The sequence below is a fragment of the Typha angustifolia genome, chromosome 7, assembly GCF_048772165.1.
Source record: "Typha angustifolia cultivar Huaian chromosome 7, ASM4877216v1, whole genome shotgun sequence".
NCBI classification, from domain to species: domain Eukaryota; kingdom Viridiplantae; phylum Streptophyta; class Magnoliopsida; order Poales; family Typhaceae; genus Typha; species Typha angustifolia.
This window is the reverse complement of record NC_133245.1, coordinates 13,778,152-13,791,548: the sequence shown is the minus strand read 5'-3', so window position 1 is coordinate 13,791,548 and position 13,397 is coordinate 13,778,152. Positions and strand designations below refer to the sequence as shown.

The following is a 13,397-nucleotide window of genomic DNA, read 5'->3' as shown; positions in this document are numbered from 1 at the left end:
CATAAAACTAATGCACTATAAGGAAAAGATTGATGCCCTACTGCAGCCTAAGTAATTAACCTTTACATTATACTACTCTTGTGGACCATCTTTCTCCATGATATATATATATATATATATATATGACCCTAATCTATCAACACCCATTCAGCTTCCTCACTACCATTACCAACTCCTTCAGCACTGTCCTCATTCGCGTCTCTCCTGATAGAATGCCGCCTTCTTTGTTCTCGAGGTTCGGCGTTACCGGAGAGAAGTACTTTTTCGACGATCATGAACCCATACAAGAGAAAGAGCAAGAGAATCCATATTACCAAGAGGATACGGGTCTCGAAGTGTCCGAAGATGTGGTATGGGTCTCTGATGAAGAAGGGAAACAATAGGTTGACGAAGAACAGGATGATGACTTGTAACAACTTCATACTCTCGCGAGGAAGAAGAAGAAAGAAGAAGAAAATTTAAGCTATCGGTTTTGATAGAGTAATATATGCGTATATATATGGAGAGAGAGAAATATGGTTCTATTCTGATTATAATTAGGCACCAAAGATTAATATCTCGGTACTTCCGATCGACTTCAAATTAGTCGTAAACTTATCCACGTTCCCTTACTACTCGGGTCGTAGTAAAGATATGGCCGCTAGACATATAGATGTGAAGGGAGTTATAGATATGCAACTAAATTAGATAAGATATACTTCTTTTTAATAAAGAGTTTTAAAAATTTTTAATAAAAAACAAAGAAGAAGAGAGATTTCTAGAAACTAGAGTTGTGCTGGATATTAAAATTAGGTGGTTTCAATTACAATGCCCCTTACCCCCTTAAAAACTTTGGATTTACTTTAGTTGCTTTCTTCAGTTAGTTTACGCCATTGTTTGAAAGGAAACACATATCAATTTCATTTCAGTCTAATAATAATGGACCAAAATACACTTCACCATAAAGTATATTGAAAAGGTGGGATAGTTAGGGTATTTTGGTCTAATTGTTGTTAGTTTTTGATAAAATATTCATCAAATGTTCCTAATAGATGGTTGTAAAAATGAATAAAAGCGTATGAATAACTAAAATATCATTCTTTCATAAAATATATACCACCAAATAATTTTTTAAGAAAAATATAAGAATACTTTTTTCTTGTATTATGATATCCGGTAACATTATATATCTTTTCAACCAATTTATCCAAGATCACAATAATCTTTTCTTTATATAAATTCTTTTTTAGTTGTGATTAGTATTAACTAAATGACATTTTTTTAAAAAAAAAAGCTTAATAATTTCGATGACAAATATGATAATTAGAAGAATATAATGGCAATTATCTAAAAATCTCTTCTTTCTTTCAAAGAGTTTTAGAAATTTTTAATAAAAAAAATTAGGTCTCTTCATAAAATTATTTACCTAAATGGCCCAGTCTCTCCTCATAAACTTATTTCTTAAATGGTCTACTCCTAAATTTATTTATCTAAAAGGCCCTATTTAAGATATGTCAACTGCCATCTCATGGCCCATTCAACGTTTTACTTGGGAAACTAACCAAATATAAAATGCATATTAGATTTATATTTATCAGATTTGAATCCGATACTCATTATAATCCTCTCTTGTTTATCCGATCAATTGTATGGATCAAGTAAAATAGGATAATTTAGATCAATTAGTGCATGATAAATATCACGTTACAATCAGATAAATTAGAAAGATTTATTATCAGATTGAGACATCAATTGGACAAATATAAATCAAAGAAATATTCTCCTCATCTTCATTAGATAAAGACAAATAAAGCCAGACAAGTTCTGCATTCCCTTTGTATATATTGAATTTGGGTGGAGTATTGGATAAATAAAATTTTCCGTGAAGGCTCAGTTTGGTTTAAAAAAAAATTTCCAAAATCCTCAAGTATTGCAATAGAATAATTCTAAATAAAAGAGACTAAAAATATAACAATGATAGCGAGATATAAATATTGCATGTTCGAATATATAAAACATCATACATGACGGAGCATTTAATTTTAATGGTTGTATATGTCCACCTATATTAAATGTTAGTATTTTATTGAATAACTATACAAATTAAGCACTGTTTTTCTTAAAAGACTAATAAGATTGCTTCTAGTAAGATTCCTGAATTCAACATGAATCCTACATATCTTAACTCATTCGGCCAAAGGAATTACATTTATGTAGATAGATCATAGCTATGACTGACTTATTCAAACTGTCAAGCAAGTAATAAATTAAATAAAAATATCAACCCATCCACTAAGTCTTCTACGCGCCTTGAAACATTAAACGTTTAAACCTTGCAAATCTGAAGATCCGTCAAATGAGACTGATTCAAAGTCGTCTTCGATTAATTTCCATTTGTTTACTTCGTTGATAGTACTACTATTTATAGATGGGCTTCTCTAGCTTCACTTGTATCGCATCAATTACACGTACAATTAAACCAGTGATCAGCTCTAGCTCTTTTACTGTTAACCTCTCCAATGGAGTCTAACTCTAAGTTCTTGCGCTCCTCCTTCCTCCTCTTCCAACTCCTTGCTCTTCTCCTCCCAACGAGTCTAGCCCAGAACTCCAATGTATACCAAGAATACATCGGAGCTTTATTCAAGAACGTCAAGTTCACCGACGTGCCCATTAACCCTAACGTCGACTTCCGCTTCATCCTCGCCTTCGCCATAGACTACACCACTTCCACCTCTCCTCCCTCCCCCACCGAAGGCCAGTTCGGTATCTTCTGGGACAGCAACAACCTCTCCCCCGCTGACGTCGCTGCTATCAAACAAAACAATGGCAATGTCAAGGTAATTAATATAAGCTAAAAATATAGATTTGAATTAGTAAATAATTATAAGCTAGTATTATTAGAAGAAGGACGGTTTTTAATCCTTGATTATATTCTGTCAGGTTGCTCTTAGCCTTGGTGGCTCCACTATAAGCGACAACCCAGTTCTCTTCACCGCCTCATCCGTAGACAGTTGGGTTGGCAATGCGGTCTCCTCCCTCACAAGCATCATCCAGCAATACAATCTCGACGGCATCGACGTAGACTACGAGCAATTCCAATCCGATCCCGATACATTCGCGGAGTGCATTGGGCAACTCATCTCCACTCTAAAGAACAGCGGCGTGATATCGTACGCCTCGATAGCTCCCTTCGACAGCGCCGACGTGCAGAGCCATTACCAGACCCTGTGGAGCAAGTATGGCAGCGTGATAGATTTCGTCAACTTCCAGTTCTATGCGTATGATTCGAGCACGACGGTGTCGCAGTTCTTGGGCTACTACGACACGCAGAGCGCGAACTACAACGGGGGGAAGGTCTTGGCCGGCTTCACCACCGGCACGGATAGAGGGCTGACGCCGGCGAACGGTTTCTTCGACGCGTGCTCTTCGCTCAAGTCGCAGGGGAAGCTTCCCGGGATCTTCGCGTGGACGGCAGATGACTCGGCAGGCAATGGCTTTCAGTATGAGCAGCAAGCGCAGGATCTCTTGGCTAGCTAATGGTAACTTAGATGATCAGAAGCGTTGCTCACTGATCGTTGTATGTGTTTTTTTTATTTGTTAGCTGCCAATAATTAATGAGGATGGATATGTATGTTCTCAGACATTAGGATTTTAGTATTTACGTGTGTAAACCAAGAATAAGATGTGTCTAATTGCTGTTCAAGTACTCTAATCTTTAAGATCAGAAGATCGAGATATATACAATATATGTGTGGTCAATAGATGACCTAATTAAATTTCAATTGTTTTTCAAGTTGTTTATTTTTTATGCCATTCCCTTAGTTCCACGGGTTCTAGAAAGGCAGAGGAGAAAGATAGTAATTGAAAACGCGAGAAGAGAAAATTAAATAATACTTTTATGTTTTCTTACGGAGAGAATTTAAATCTGGAGGACTTTTCTTTAACATGCATTTCTTAGATAGGACAAGGATAATATTTCTTTCCTTCAAGAAGTTGTCGAAATTCTTAGTGGAAAAAAAAGGAAGGAAAAGTTTTAAACTAGAGTAGTAGAAGATTAAGCAAGAATGAGTCAACTACTTGGAAGGCAAGTATTCGTGACTGGTTCACATTGTTAGTCCCCACGTCATTAATAGGACTAACGATGGAGTTGGTAACACTAATCTCAAAGTTTTGACAGCTTAACTCCTCTATTAAAAGCCAGGCCCTACCCATTAGAATTTTAAACGCCGCCAGACCACGCTCGAATATGTCTTTGTAAATTCGAATTAATTATATTCGAACGATTTTTTATACGTTTCTATAAATTTAAACGGTTGCTGCAATTTAATGCTATAACTTAAATTTTTTTGATAAAAATCTTCGATCTAAATTGTAAAAACACTTGTTTATATATTTATATTATATTGATAAATATATATATATGTAATATTTTATATATATTTATCAGCTCAAAAATCATTATAAAGCCGATCGAAACGACTTCTAGGTTTGGGTCAATCTAGTTGAGTTATAATTTTAATGAGTCAATTTTGAGCCACAATTTTATACTCAAAACCATTTCATGAGCCAATCTTATTAATGATTAATGACCACCGAGCAAGTGGTCATTAAGTCCGGTTGACTCCAAGTCAAGCCTAGGGGTGTCAAGCTTGTCGAGCAGTTCGGGCTCGGCTCGGGCTCGGCTCGACTGTAGCTCGAGTCCGGCTCGGCTCGGCCAGAGCTGAGCCGAGCCCGAGCTGCTGAAATAGGCTCGAAATCACTATCGAGCCGAGCCTGAGCTGAAGCCGGCTCGCTCAGGCTCGGCTCGATCGGCTCGGTATAAAACTAAAAATAAAACCCTAATCCCCAAATCTCACCTTCCTTCTCCAAAAGACCAAAACTCCTGTTGGCTGCTGCATCGTTCTCCTCCCGCGAAGCTCCGCCTCACCTTCCTCCTCCAAGGCGTCGCCGCTGTGTCATAGCCTCACCATTCCTTCTCTAAGCCGTCGCCTCACCTCCCTTCTCCAAGCCATCGTAGCCTCACCTCACCATTTCTTCTCCAAGCCGTCGCCGACGCATTGTCAGCCTCACCTCCCTTCTCCAAGCCGTCGCCGTCGCGTCGTCGCCTCACCTCCCTTCTCCAAGCCGTCGTCGCTCGTAGCCTCACTATTCCTTCTCTAAGCCGTCGCGTCATCCTCCTCCATCGACCGGCAAGAGGTATGATTTCTCTACTTGTATTTCTATATCATTTTAATGTTAAGGGCAGCTTAATCTTTCTATATTATGGTATTTAGTCTTTTTCCTCTTTATTCACCTAGATAAAGGTTTGTGATGTTCTTATTTGAGGAATATTTCCAGCAGATGTTTTTCTGGTGATATTAAGTGCAGGGCATGTCTTTGAGAAACTAACCTGTCTGCCAATTTCTTTCACCAATTGAGATGCTTTTTTAATAGAAAAGTGGATCGAGTCTAGCTCATTAACAACCTTACTCATTTGTTCAGTCTAGCAAATACAGGAAGAGATAACAAAATGAGTCTCATTTGCCCTACTCTTGAATAAAATCAAACAATAGATTAAAGGTTTGATGGAAAATCAGGATAGGCAACATGCCTGTGCTTTGAGAGCAGCTGCAGTCTCAGTCTCAGCGACATGACATGCTTGCTCTTAATGATCTTTGTGAATTAGGCATGGCTTTGTTGCGCCGTCCTTGACGTGTTCTTGCTTGATTCAGGAACTTGAATCTTGGCAACAAGTTCAGTTTCTGGTTACATCTCTTTAATATTTGTGAAAGTTTTCAAAAATGTCTTCTTTTCTAAAACATATTGTTTTCTATGTAAGAAATAAATGTCTATATAAACTTTGTTTTGCAATCGAATATATCATGTTATGTAATGTGGATTCACTAAGTATAAGTAAAAGTCAAGACGGGTTCACTTGAACAATCTTCTATAAGTTCTTGTAGATATTAGGTTGTTTAAATCTACTGGTGTTCCATTATACTCAATAAATGGATGATACATGGATATCTAGTACTGCTGCTCAAGCTTATCTTCAATGCTTAACTGAAGATAAGCTTGAGCAATCTTCTATAAGTTCTTGTAGATATTAGGTTGTTTATTATGCCAATGATGTTGCTGCTAAGACTATTATGAATAACTTTCAAGTTAGAGATAAATTGTACTTCAAGGGGCTTATTTTTCATGTTAGATGTTGTGCTCATATTTTAAATCTAGTTGTTCAAGATGGGATCCATGTCATTCAAGATGTCATTGAAAATATCAGATACAGTGTTACTTACTTAAAAAAGAGTCCTTCACGTATGTACAAATTTGGTGAAATTGCAAGACAACTCTCTGTTCCTACTTCTAAGGGTTTAGCTTTGGATGTTGCAACTCGTTGGAATTCTACATATGTTATGTTAGAGCATGCTTTTGTGTACCAAAAAGTTTTTGAACAATATGCAACGAGAGATGCAAATTACAAATGGCTACCTTCAGAAGATGATTGGTTTAAAGCTGCAAAAGTCTGTGAATATTTGAAAAAATTTTATGATGTTACTCAAATTATATCGGGAAGTTCATATCCTACTGCAAATCTATTTTTGATTGATTTATGGAAAGTGAAAGAAGCTTTAAATAAAGGATGTGAAAGTGAATTCTACTTTTTGAAGGATATGGCTATAGAAATGAGAAAGAAATTTGATAAGTATTGGGAAGAATGTGATATGTTATTGGCAGTGGCAGCAGTATTAGATCCCCGATACAAAATGAAGCTTATTAATTTTTGTTTTCCAAAAATATATTGCTTTGCAGAAGCTCAAATAAACATGCAAAGGGTCCACGGAGTGTTGTATACTATTTTTGAATCATATAAACTTGAGAATGCATCAGGTGAAAATAATAGAATGAATGATAGATCTCAACTTGATAAGAGTGATGACTTGATTGGTGCTAAAGGATCAGAAGGTCAAGCAGAATTTAAAATTTTTTTGGAATCAACAAATGCAGTTGAACCTCTGAAATCTGAATTAGAAATATACTTAGAGGAGCAGACTACAAGTTTGATTGACAAGTTTGATGCTCTAGAATGGTGGAGACTAAACATGTTGAAATTTCCTATTCTTTCCAAAATGGCTCGAGATATCCTTTCGGTTCCTATTATCACTGTTGCATCTGAATCAGCTTTTAGCGCCGGTGGTAGAGTTTTAAATGATTTTCGAAGCTCTTTGTCTTCCGAGACAGTGGAGGCTTTGGTATGTGGAAGAAATTGGATTAGAGAATCATCGAAAAAACAAATCAGCTCTTCTAGGGTATGTGTACTATACTTCTCATAATAAATTTTTTTCATTTTATGCTTTTATAAACTATTGCTGACTTCTTTTTTATAATCTTATTTTCTTTAGGTACCGGCGATGGATAATGTGTTTGTGAGGATTCCAAATATAGTTTGATCTTTAGGTATCATATATTGTATGTCTTTTCCTATTATTATTTATTTATACTAGTTGCATGATGTTTAAGCTGTAATTAACTTATTTCTTTTTTTTTTGCAGTTATAGGATGAAGCTTCTTTTTAGTGTTAAGACTTGAGAGTTGAGAGTGCCAAATAAATTTAGTCATAATATTTGGCATGTTATCAGATTTTATTGTAATATTTGGCAAGATATAAGTTAAGTACTTATATTGTAATATTTTGCAAGTGATAGACTTATGATTTGGATGTCATATCAAAATTTGGATTTGTTTTGAGCCAAAATTTGATGAATTACCATACGTTAATATTTTGCAATTAGTGTGTTAATTTGCTTGACTTTATTAAATTTTGTATAATTTGAGTTAAATTCATTTGGTTGGCTTTTATTATGTTTACTAGTAAAATTTTTGAAATTGGTGTGATTATTTTGAGCCAAATTTTGATAAATCTATGTTAATATTTTGCAATTGGTATGATAATTTGCTTGGCTTTAGTAAGGTTTTGTATAATTTAAGTTAAGTTTATTTGGTTGGCTTTTATTATATTTACCTGTAAAATGGGTGTGGTTGCTAATCAGAGATTAATATTAAATTTTATAGTCAATTTGGTTTGCTTTTATTTTATCTACAGATAAAATTTGTTATTCAATTTCAGCTTTTTTCACTTTAAATATGTTGTGGCTCGGCTTGGGCTCGGTCCAGCTCGAGCCAGCTCGGCTCGAAATGAGGCTTGATAATAGGCTTGTTTCAGACTCGGGCTCGGCTCGGGCTCGATCAGGCTCGGCTCAGGCTCGGCTCGAGCTGAGGTGAGCCGAGCCTGAGCCCAATAAAGAAGCTCGAAATTAATTTCGAGCCGAGCAGCAGCCGGCTCGGCTCGGCTCGGCTCGTTTACACCCCCGGTCAAGCCTAGGCTTGGTTGACTCCAAGTCAAGCATTGGCCGACATTTTTCTTTCTCCTCGAGCCTTAGTTCTCCGTCCAATAATCTCCGCACTGTTTATATATGACATGGATATCGTGGATAAAAGAACGAAAATTTGAGGAATTTATCTAGAGATCGAGCTAATCAAGACTAAAAGTTGTCTAAAACATAGAAGTCAAGGTTATGTTTGAAAAAATAAATGGTCTCAAACACTCTGTGGAATGGATACGCTAGCTAGTTTGAAATCCCCAACATTAGAATTTGATGGAAATTAAGATGGAAATTAAGATTCTAATTTTAGCAAATTCATTCTTTATTTTTCTCCTGCAATTTAAATAAAAAATAATATATATTTTTTATTTTTCCTAAATTATTTTTTATGTTTTTAATCAAAGAAAAATTAAAAGATTAGTATTAATAAGATAGTACTTAGTCGGTTAAAGAAAGCTATACTGTATAAGAGCTTTTGAGTTTGAATCTTAGTCACGGTAGTATTTAGTGGGATACCATTATGTTCTTAAATCTTAAAACAAATTTAGGTTGATAGGCCAAAGACATACAAAGAAATTATTATATCTCACACAAATCATTCTAAGAGAAAAAAAAATCATCATATAATACACTTATTTAAAAAAAGAAGTCCTATATCCTAGATATACTTCTTCTTTTTTGGCTATGAAGAATTTAGACAGAATATGAACTCCTTGCATTAGTATCAGGGATTTACAGAGAATATATCTTTTTTAAATTGAAACTTTGAAGCCACCTTTAATAATATATATTATAAAAGTACAAGAGCTGATGCAGAATATAACATTAATTAACATATAAATTTAGTTATCTTCCAGATTCTATGCTTAATGCAGCTTTCTTCTCCAAGCTATAATAGCCAGTAGTTTCGGTCTCATGATAATTTGATGACTCGCTGAGCAAGCTCTCCATCTCCTCAGGATTATGGCTTACCCAAGGGTGATGATGCTTTAACTTTCTTAACCTATCTAGCTCATCCACTACTTCTTTCATTGTTGGCCTCTCTTCTCCTCTAATGCTTAAGCATGCCTTTGCTAGTTCAGCAACTTCTTTAATCAACTGCAATTCTTCTTCATTTGTAAGTTGATCATCGAGGAGTCCTTGAAGACGATCCTCCTTCATGGCTGACATGAAGTTTGACGAGAGGCTTCTCTCTTCATCTGGTGCTGTAAAGCAAAATGCCTTCCTACCAGTGATAAGTTCCAAGAGGACCACACCGAAGCTATATACATCACTTTTATCCGTCAACATGCTTGTTTGAACGTACTCAGGATCTAGATAACCACAAGTTCCTTGCACCAATGTGACAAACTGGATTTCATCCATGGGAGCCAGCATGGAAGCTCCGAAATCTGACACCTTTGCTACGTAATTTTCATCCAAAAGAATGTTTGAGGGCTTGACATCTCCATGAATTATTGGCGGCGATGCTGATGAATGCAAGTAATCGAGTGCTTTTGCCGACTCATGAGCAATTCTTAGACGAGTTTGCAAAGAAGTATGAGATATACTAGTCTTATCATGGATAAGCTGAAACAAGGTACCATTAGGGACAAACTCATAGACCAACATGGGAACTTCCACCTCCAAGCAACAACCGAGAAGCTTGACCACATTCCTGTGATTGATCTGGGAGAGAATTAGCATCTCCTTTCCGAATTCCTTCCTTTGGCTCTCGTTGATTAACTTCGATGTTTTTATGGCTACTATCCTGTTGTCTTTCAGAGTGCCCTTGTAGACAGTGCCATACCCACCTTGGCCAAGGATTTTGTTGTCGTCAAAGTTGTTGGTTGCCTCTTCTAGCTCTTCCTTTGAGAATATCTTAAATGCCAAATGCTGCTTCGACCTCATCTCTTCATATAGCAACCACCCACCATGTTGTCGAAAATATTTCTCTTTGACTTGGTTTAGCTTTCTTCTTTCTCTTACGAAGTTTATACCGAAGACAAGTAGGATTAGAACGACGAGACTGACACTGATCCCTGTAGAAAGATTGGATAAATTATTATAAGTTTTGATGATGATAGAAGCAGATGGACGAGGGTAATACCTATAACTAGCGGCTCCGTGAGTGAACTTTTTTGATTGGGATAACATTTCCCATTGAGAGAAGGATCACCGTGTTCCCCTATTGGGCATGAACATGAGAAATTCCCTGGTGTATTGTTGCAAATTCCAGAACACGGATAATTATCCATATCGGCACACTCATTTATGTCTGCAATTAATAAAACGTAAAATTAAGATCACCAATTTAATTACCTAATCAGAAAAGGAGAGGCCTGGAGAAAGAAAAAAGAAGAAGATAAGAACCTTGGCATCCTCCTCGTAGATAAGGATTCCCTTGATACCCATCGTAGCAATTGCAGAGATAACCTAGACCATTGGTTGAGTCGATGCACCTACTGTTCTCACTTACGCATGCATAGGAGGTCATGTTGAGCTTGGCTGTCTCGCACGTTTCATTACCAATGGCCCAATCAACCACCACTGGCACCTCCAGATTATACAACTCGCGCGTGGTGATGTAGCTGCTCTTGAACTCAAACCAATTGGCCTCCACCAGGACGGCGTAGCTACAGGAGCTAAAATTGTACACGTTGGAACTGTTAAAGTTGAGGTCGAACCAGACCCTGTAGTAGCTGATCCCCTTTGGAATGGCGGTCTGGCAGCAGCCGATGCCGGAGCACGACCCATTCGTTAGGCTCTCTCGACTCTTGCACATCGAGACACAGCCGCTCTGGATGCTGTTGCGGTCGATCCCGACGTACGCAAGCGTCTCGCAGCCGATGGTCGTGAACTTGTTGAGGACGTCGGAGAACCGGTACGGAGTGGCGGACAGATTCAACCACCAGTCGGCGTATTCGTCGCGGGTGGTGTTAACATAGCATTGGTGTGATACATGGTTGTTCATGCGAGCTTGGCCTGACGTCAATGATATATTGAGCACCTCGACGTTGGTGAGGAAGGGCCTGTAGGTGCCATTGGTCAAGGTGCAATTGAGCTGAAAGCCTTCTCTGAAGCAGCCGGGCCCGATGCCGAAGGGAAAAGGGATTGGAACATCCCCGCACCTATCTTTGCAGCCAAGCTGTGCGATGGGGTGTGACTCCGCCGCCGTCGACGGCAAAGTCATTAGCAGCAACTGCAGTGGTAGCCACATCCAAAGGATGCGATATTTGAGTAATCTCTTCATGCTATCTCCTTTAGGTTCCATGATCGTTCGCTGCCTTGCACGAAATGTTCCTAATCTAGCTCCGTAGAAAATTTGCAGGATGTTTTTCTTTTTTTATGGAAAGCCCGTAGGCAGGTAGTTACATTACAAGCTTGACTATATAATATTTGGAAGTCTTCGAAAGACTTTTCTCATCTCCTGATTAAATACATGAGCAATAATTCAGCGTAGCGATCGGGGACTTGCCATCTCGGTCTATACATCACGGTTAGCTTGGACTGTGATGTTTACTACTACTACTAGTCTTTCTCCTTTCACATCGGGACTGAATTATTGCTTACGTATTTAATGACGGAACGAGAAAAGTCTTACAAAAACTTCCAGATATTATATAATATATGGGCGTAATTTTCCTTTACCTAAACGAAAAAAGAGATTTATTTTCGATATTTATAGAAATATAGGGTGCTAAATGTAAATATCTTTAGTTTGATGAATTTTTCATTCCTTATATTTATGTGAATTTTGTCTCAAATAATATAGCAGAAATATGGGGTGCTAAACGCAAATTTTATTAATTCCAGTCATTTTTATTTAACACCCAATATTTATATGAACTGTTTATTTAAATAATATTATAGAAATACAGGTTGTTAAATATAAATGTCTAATAGTTTTGGTAAACTTTTCATTTAACACCCTATATTTATGTGAATTTTCAATTCAAACAATATTACAAAAATACAGGGTGTTAAATGTAAATTTTGTTTAACTTTCATTAACACACGTATGTGAATTTTCATCCCAAATGATACTGCAGAAATATGGGGTGCTAAACGGAAATTTTATTAAACCGATAACTTTTCATTTAGACCCTATTATGTGGATTTATTTCTCAACTAGTATTGCAGAAATTCAGGGTGTTAATTGTAAATGTCTTTGATTTTGGTGAACTATTGCCTTGAACCGTTGAACGCCGTATGTCTATGTGAATTTTTGTCCCAAATAATATTACCAAAATATGGGGTGCTAAATGCAAATTGTAATAATTCTACTAAACTTTTCTTTTAACACCCCACTTTAAAAAAATTTCAATTAAATAATATTACAAAAATACAGGGTAATAAATGTAAATGTCTATAGTTTTTGGTAAACTTTTCATTTAACACCCCATTTTTATATGAAATTTTAGCCCAAATAATATTGCAGAAAAATGGTGTGCTAAAAGAAAATTTTATTAGTTCCGGCCAACTTTTCATTTAACACCGTATATTTATCTGAATTTTTTTACCAAATAATATTGCCGAAATATGGGGCGCTAAATGTCTATAATTTATGTGAATTTTCATTTCGAATAATATAAAATGCAGGGTGTTAAATGTAAATGTCTATAATTTTGGTAAACTTTTCATTTAACACCGCATCTTTATGTGAATTTACATCCCAAATAATATGCACAAAGATGGGGTGCTAAACAAAAAAATTTATTAATTCCGGTAAGCTTTTCATTTAACACCCTGTATTTATGTGAATTATGATTCAAATAATATTAAAGAAATACCGGGTGCTACATGTAAATTTATTTAGTTCTAGATTTTCTGGTTACGTACTCTATTTTTAATTAACATCTCTATTCGTCTCAATGATTAAATTCAACTTTGAGTATATTCATTTTTTTTGAGGAAATTGTATGATTTGCTGTTGATAGCATTCATACAGAGGCTAATAAAGTGTTAATTGCGAGTTATATGCTAATGGAATTTGAAATTTTGCCCTTTTGTTACCGACTTATAAAGTCACCTCTTGCCCTCTTGCCTCTTGCCAAATGCCAATGAGGTAACTAA

The 13,397-nt window shown here is 36.5% G+C and overlaps 3 protein-coding genes across 5 annotated transcripts; 2 read left to right on the top strand and 1 right to left on the bottom strand.

Moving 5' to 3' along the window:
* Positions 1 to 2,304: 2,304 nt before the first annotated feature.
* On the top strand, positions 2,305 to 3,761 carry LOC140763195 (chitinase 2-like). The gene is made up of 2 exons (XM_073101278.1): positions 2,305 to 2,816; positions 2,920 to 3,761. The coding sequence occupies exons 1-2, from the start codon at positions 2,499 to 2,501 to the stop codon at positions 3,514 to 3,516; spliced, it is 915 nt and encodes a 304-aa protein (XP_072957379.1). The 5' UTR covers positions 2,305 to 2,498; the 3' UTR covers positions 3,517 to 3,761.
* Positions 3,762 to 4,859: 1,098 nt separating this feature from the next.
* On the top strand, positions 4,860 to 7,712 carry LOC140763696 (zinc finger BED domain-containing protein RICESLEEPER 2-like). 3 transcript variants are annotated; one of them, XR_012104874.1, is made up of 4 exons: positions 4,860 to 5,175; positions 7,141 to 7,268; positions 7,362 to 7,416; positions 7,512 to 7,712. XR_012104874.1 is itself a non-coding variant. In XM_073101997.1 (3 exons), exons 1-2 carry the CDS (start codon positions 6,279 to 6,281, stop codon positions 7,407 to 7,409), a joined length of 1,038 nt encoding a protein of 345 aa, XP_072958098.1. In that variant the 5' UTR covers positions 6,186 to 6,278; the 3' UTR covers positions 7,410 to 7,416; positions 7,512 to 7,712. The 3 variants fall into 3 exon arrangements, 2 of the variants coding, with proteins under 2 accessions (XP_072958098.1, XP_072958099.1); XM_073101997.1 differs by lacking the exon at positions 4,860 to 5,175 and having other exon boundaries at positions 6,186 to 7,268; XM_073101998.1 differs by lacking the exon at positions 4,860 to 5,175 and having other exon boundaries at positions 6,186 to 7,268; positions 7,362 to 7,428.
* A 1,332-nt stretch (positions 7,713 to 9,044) lies between these two features.
* LOC140761953 (putative wall-associated receptor kinase-like 16) lies at positions 9,045 to 11,734 on the bottom strand. The gene is made up of 3 exons (XM_073099512.1): positions 10,695 to 11,734; positions 10,432 to 10,599; positions 9,045 to 10,363 (listed from the first exon to the last, which is right to left on the bottom strand). Exons 1-3 carry the CDS (start codon positions 11,593 to 11,595, stop codon positions 9,189 to 9,191), a joined length of 2,244 nt encoding a protein of 747 aa, XP_072955613.1. The 5' UTR covers positions 11,596 to 11,734; the 3' UTR covers positions 9,045 to 9,188.
* Positions 11,735 to 13,397: the final 1,663 nt, after the last annotated feature.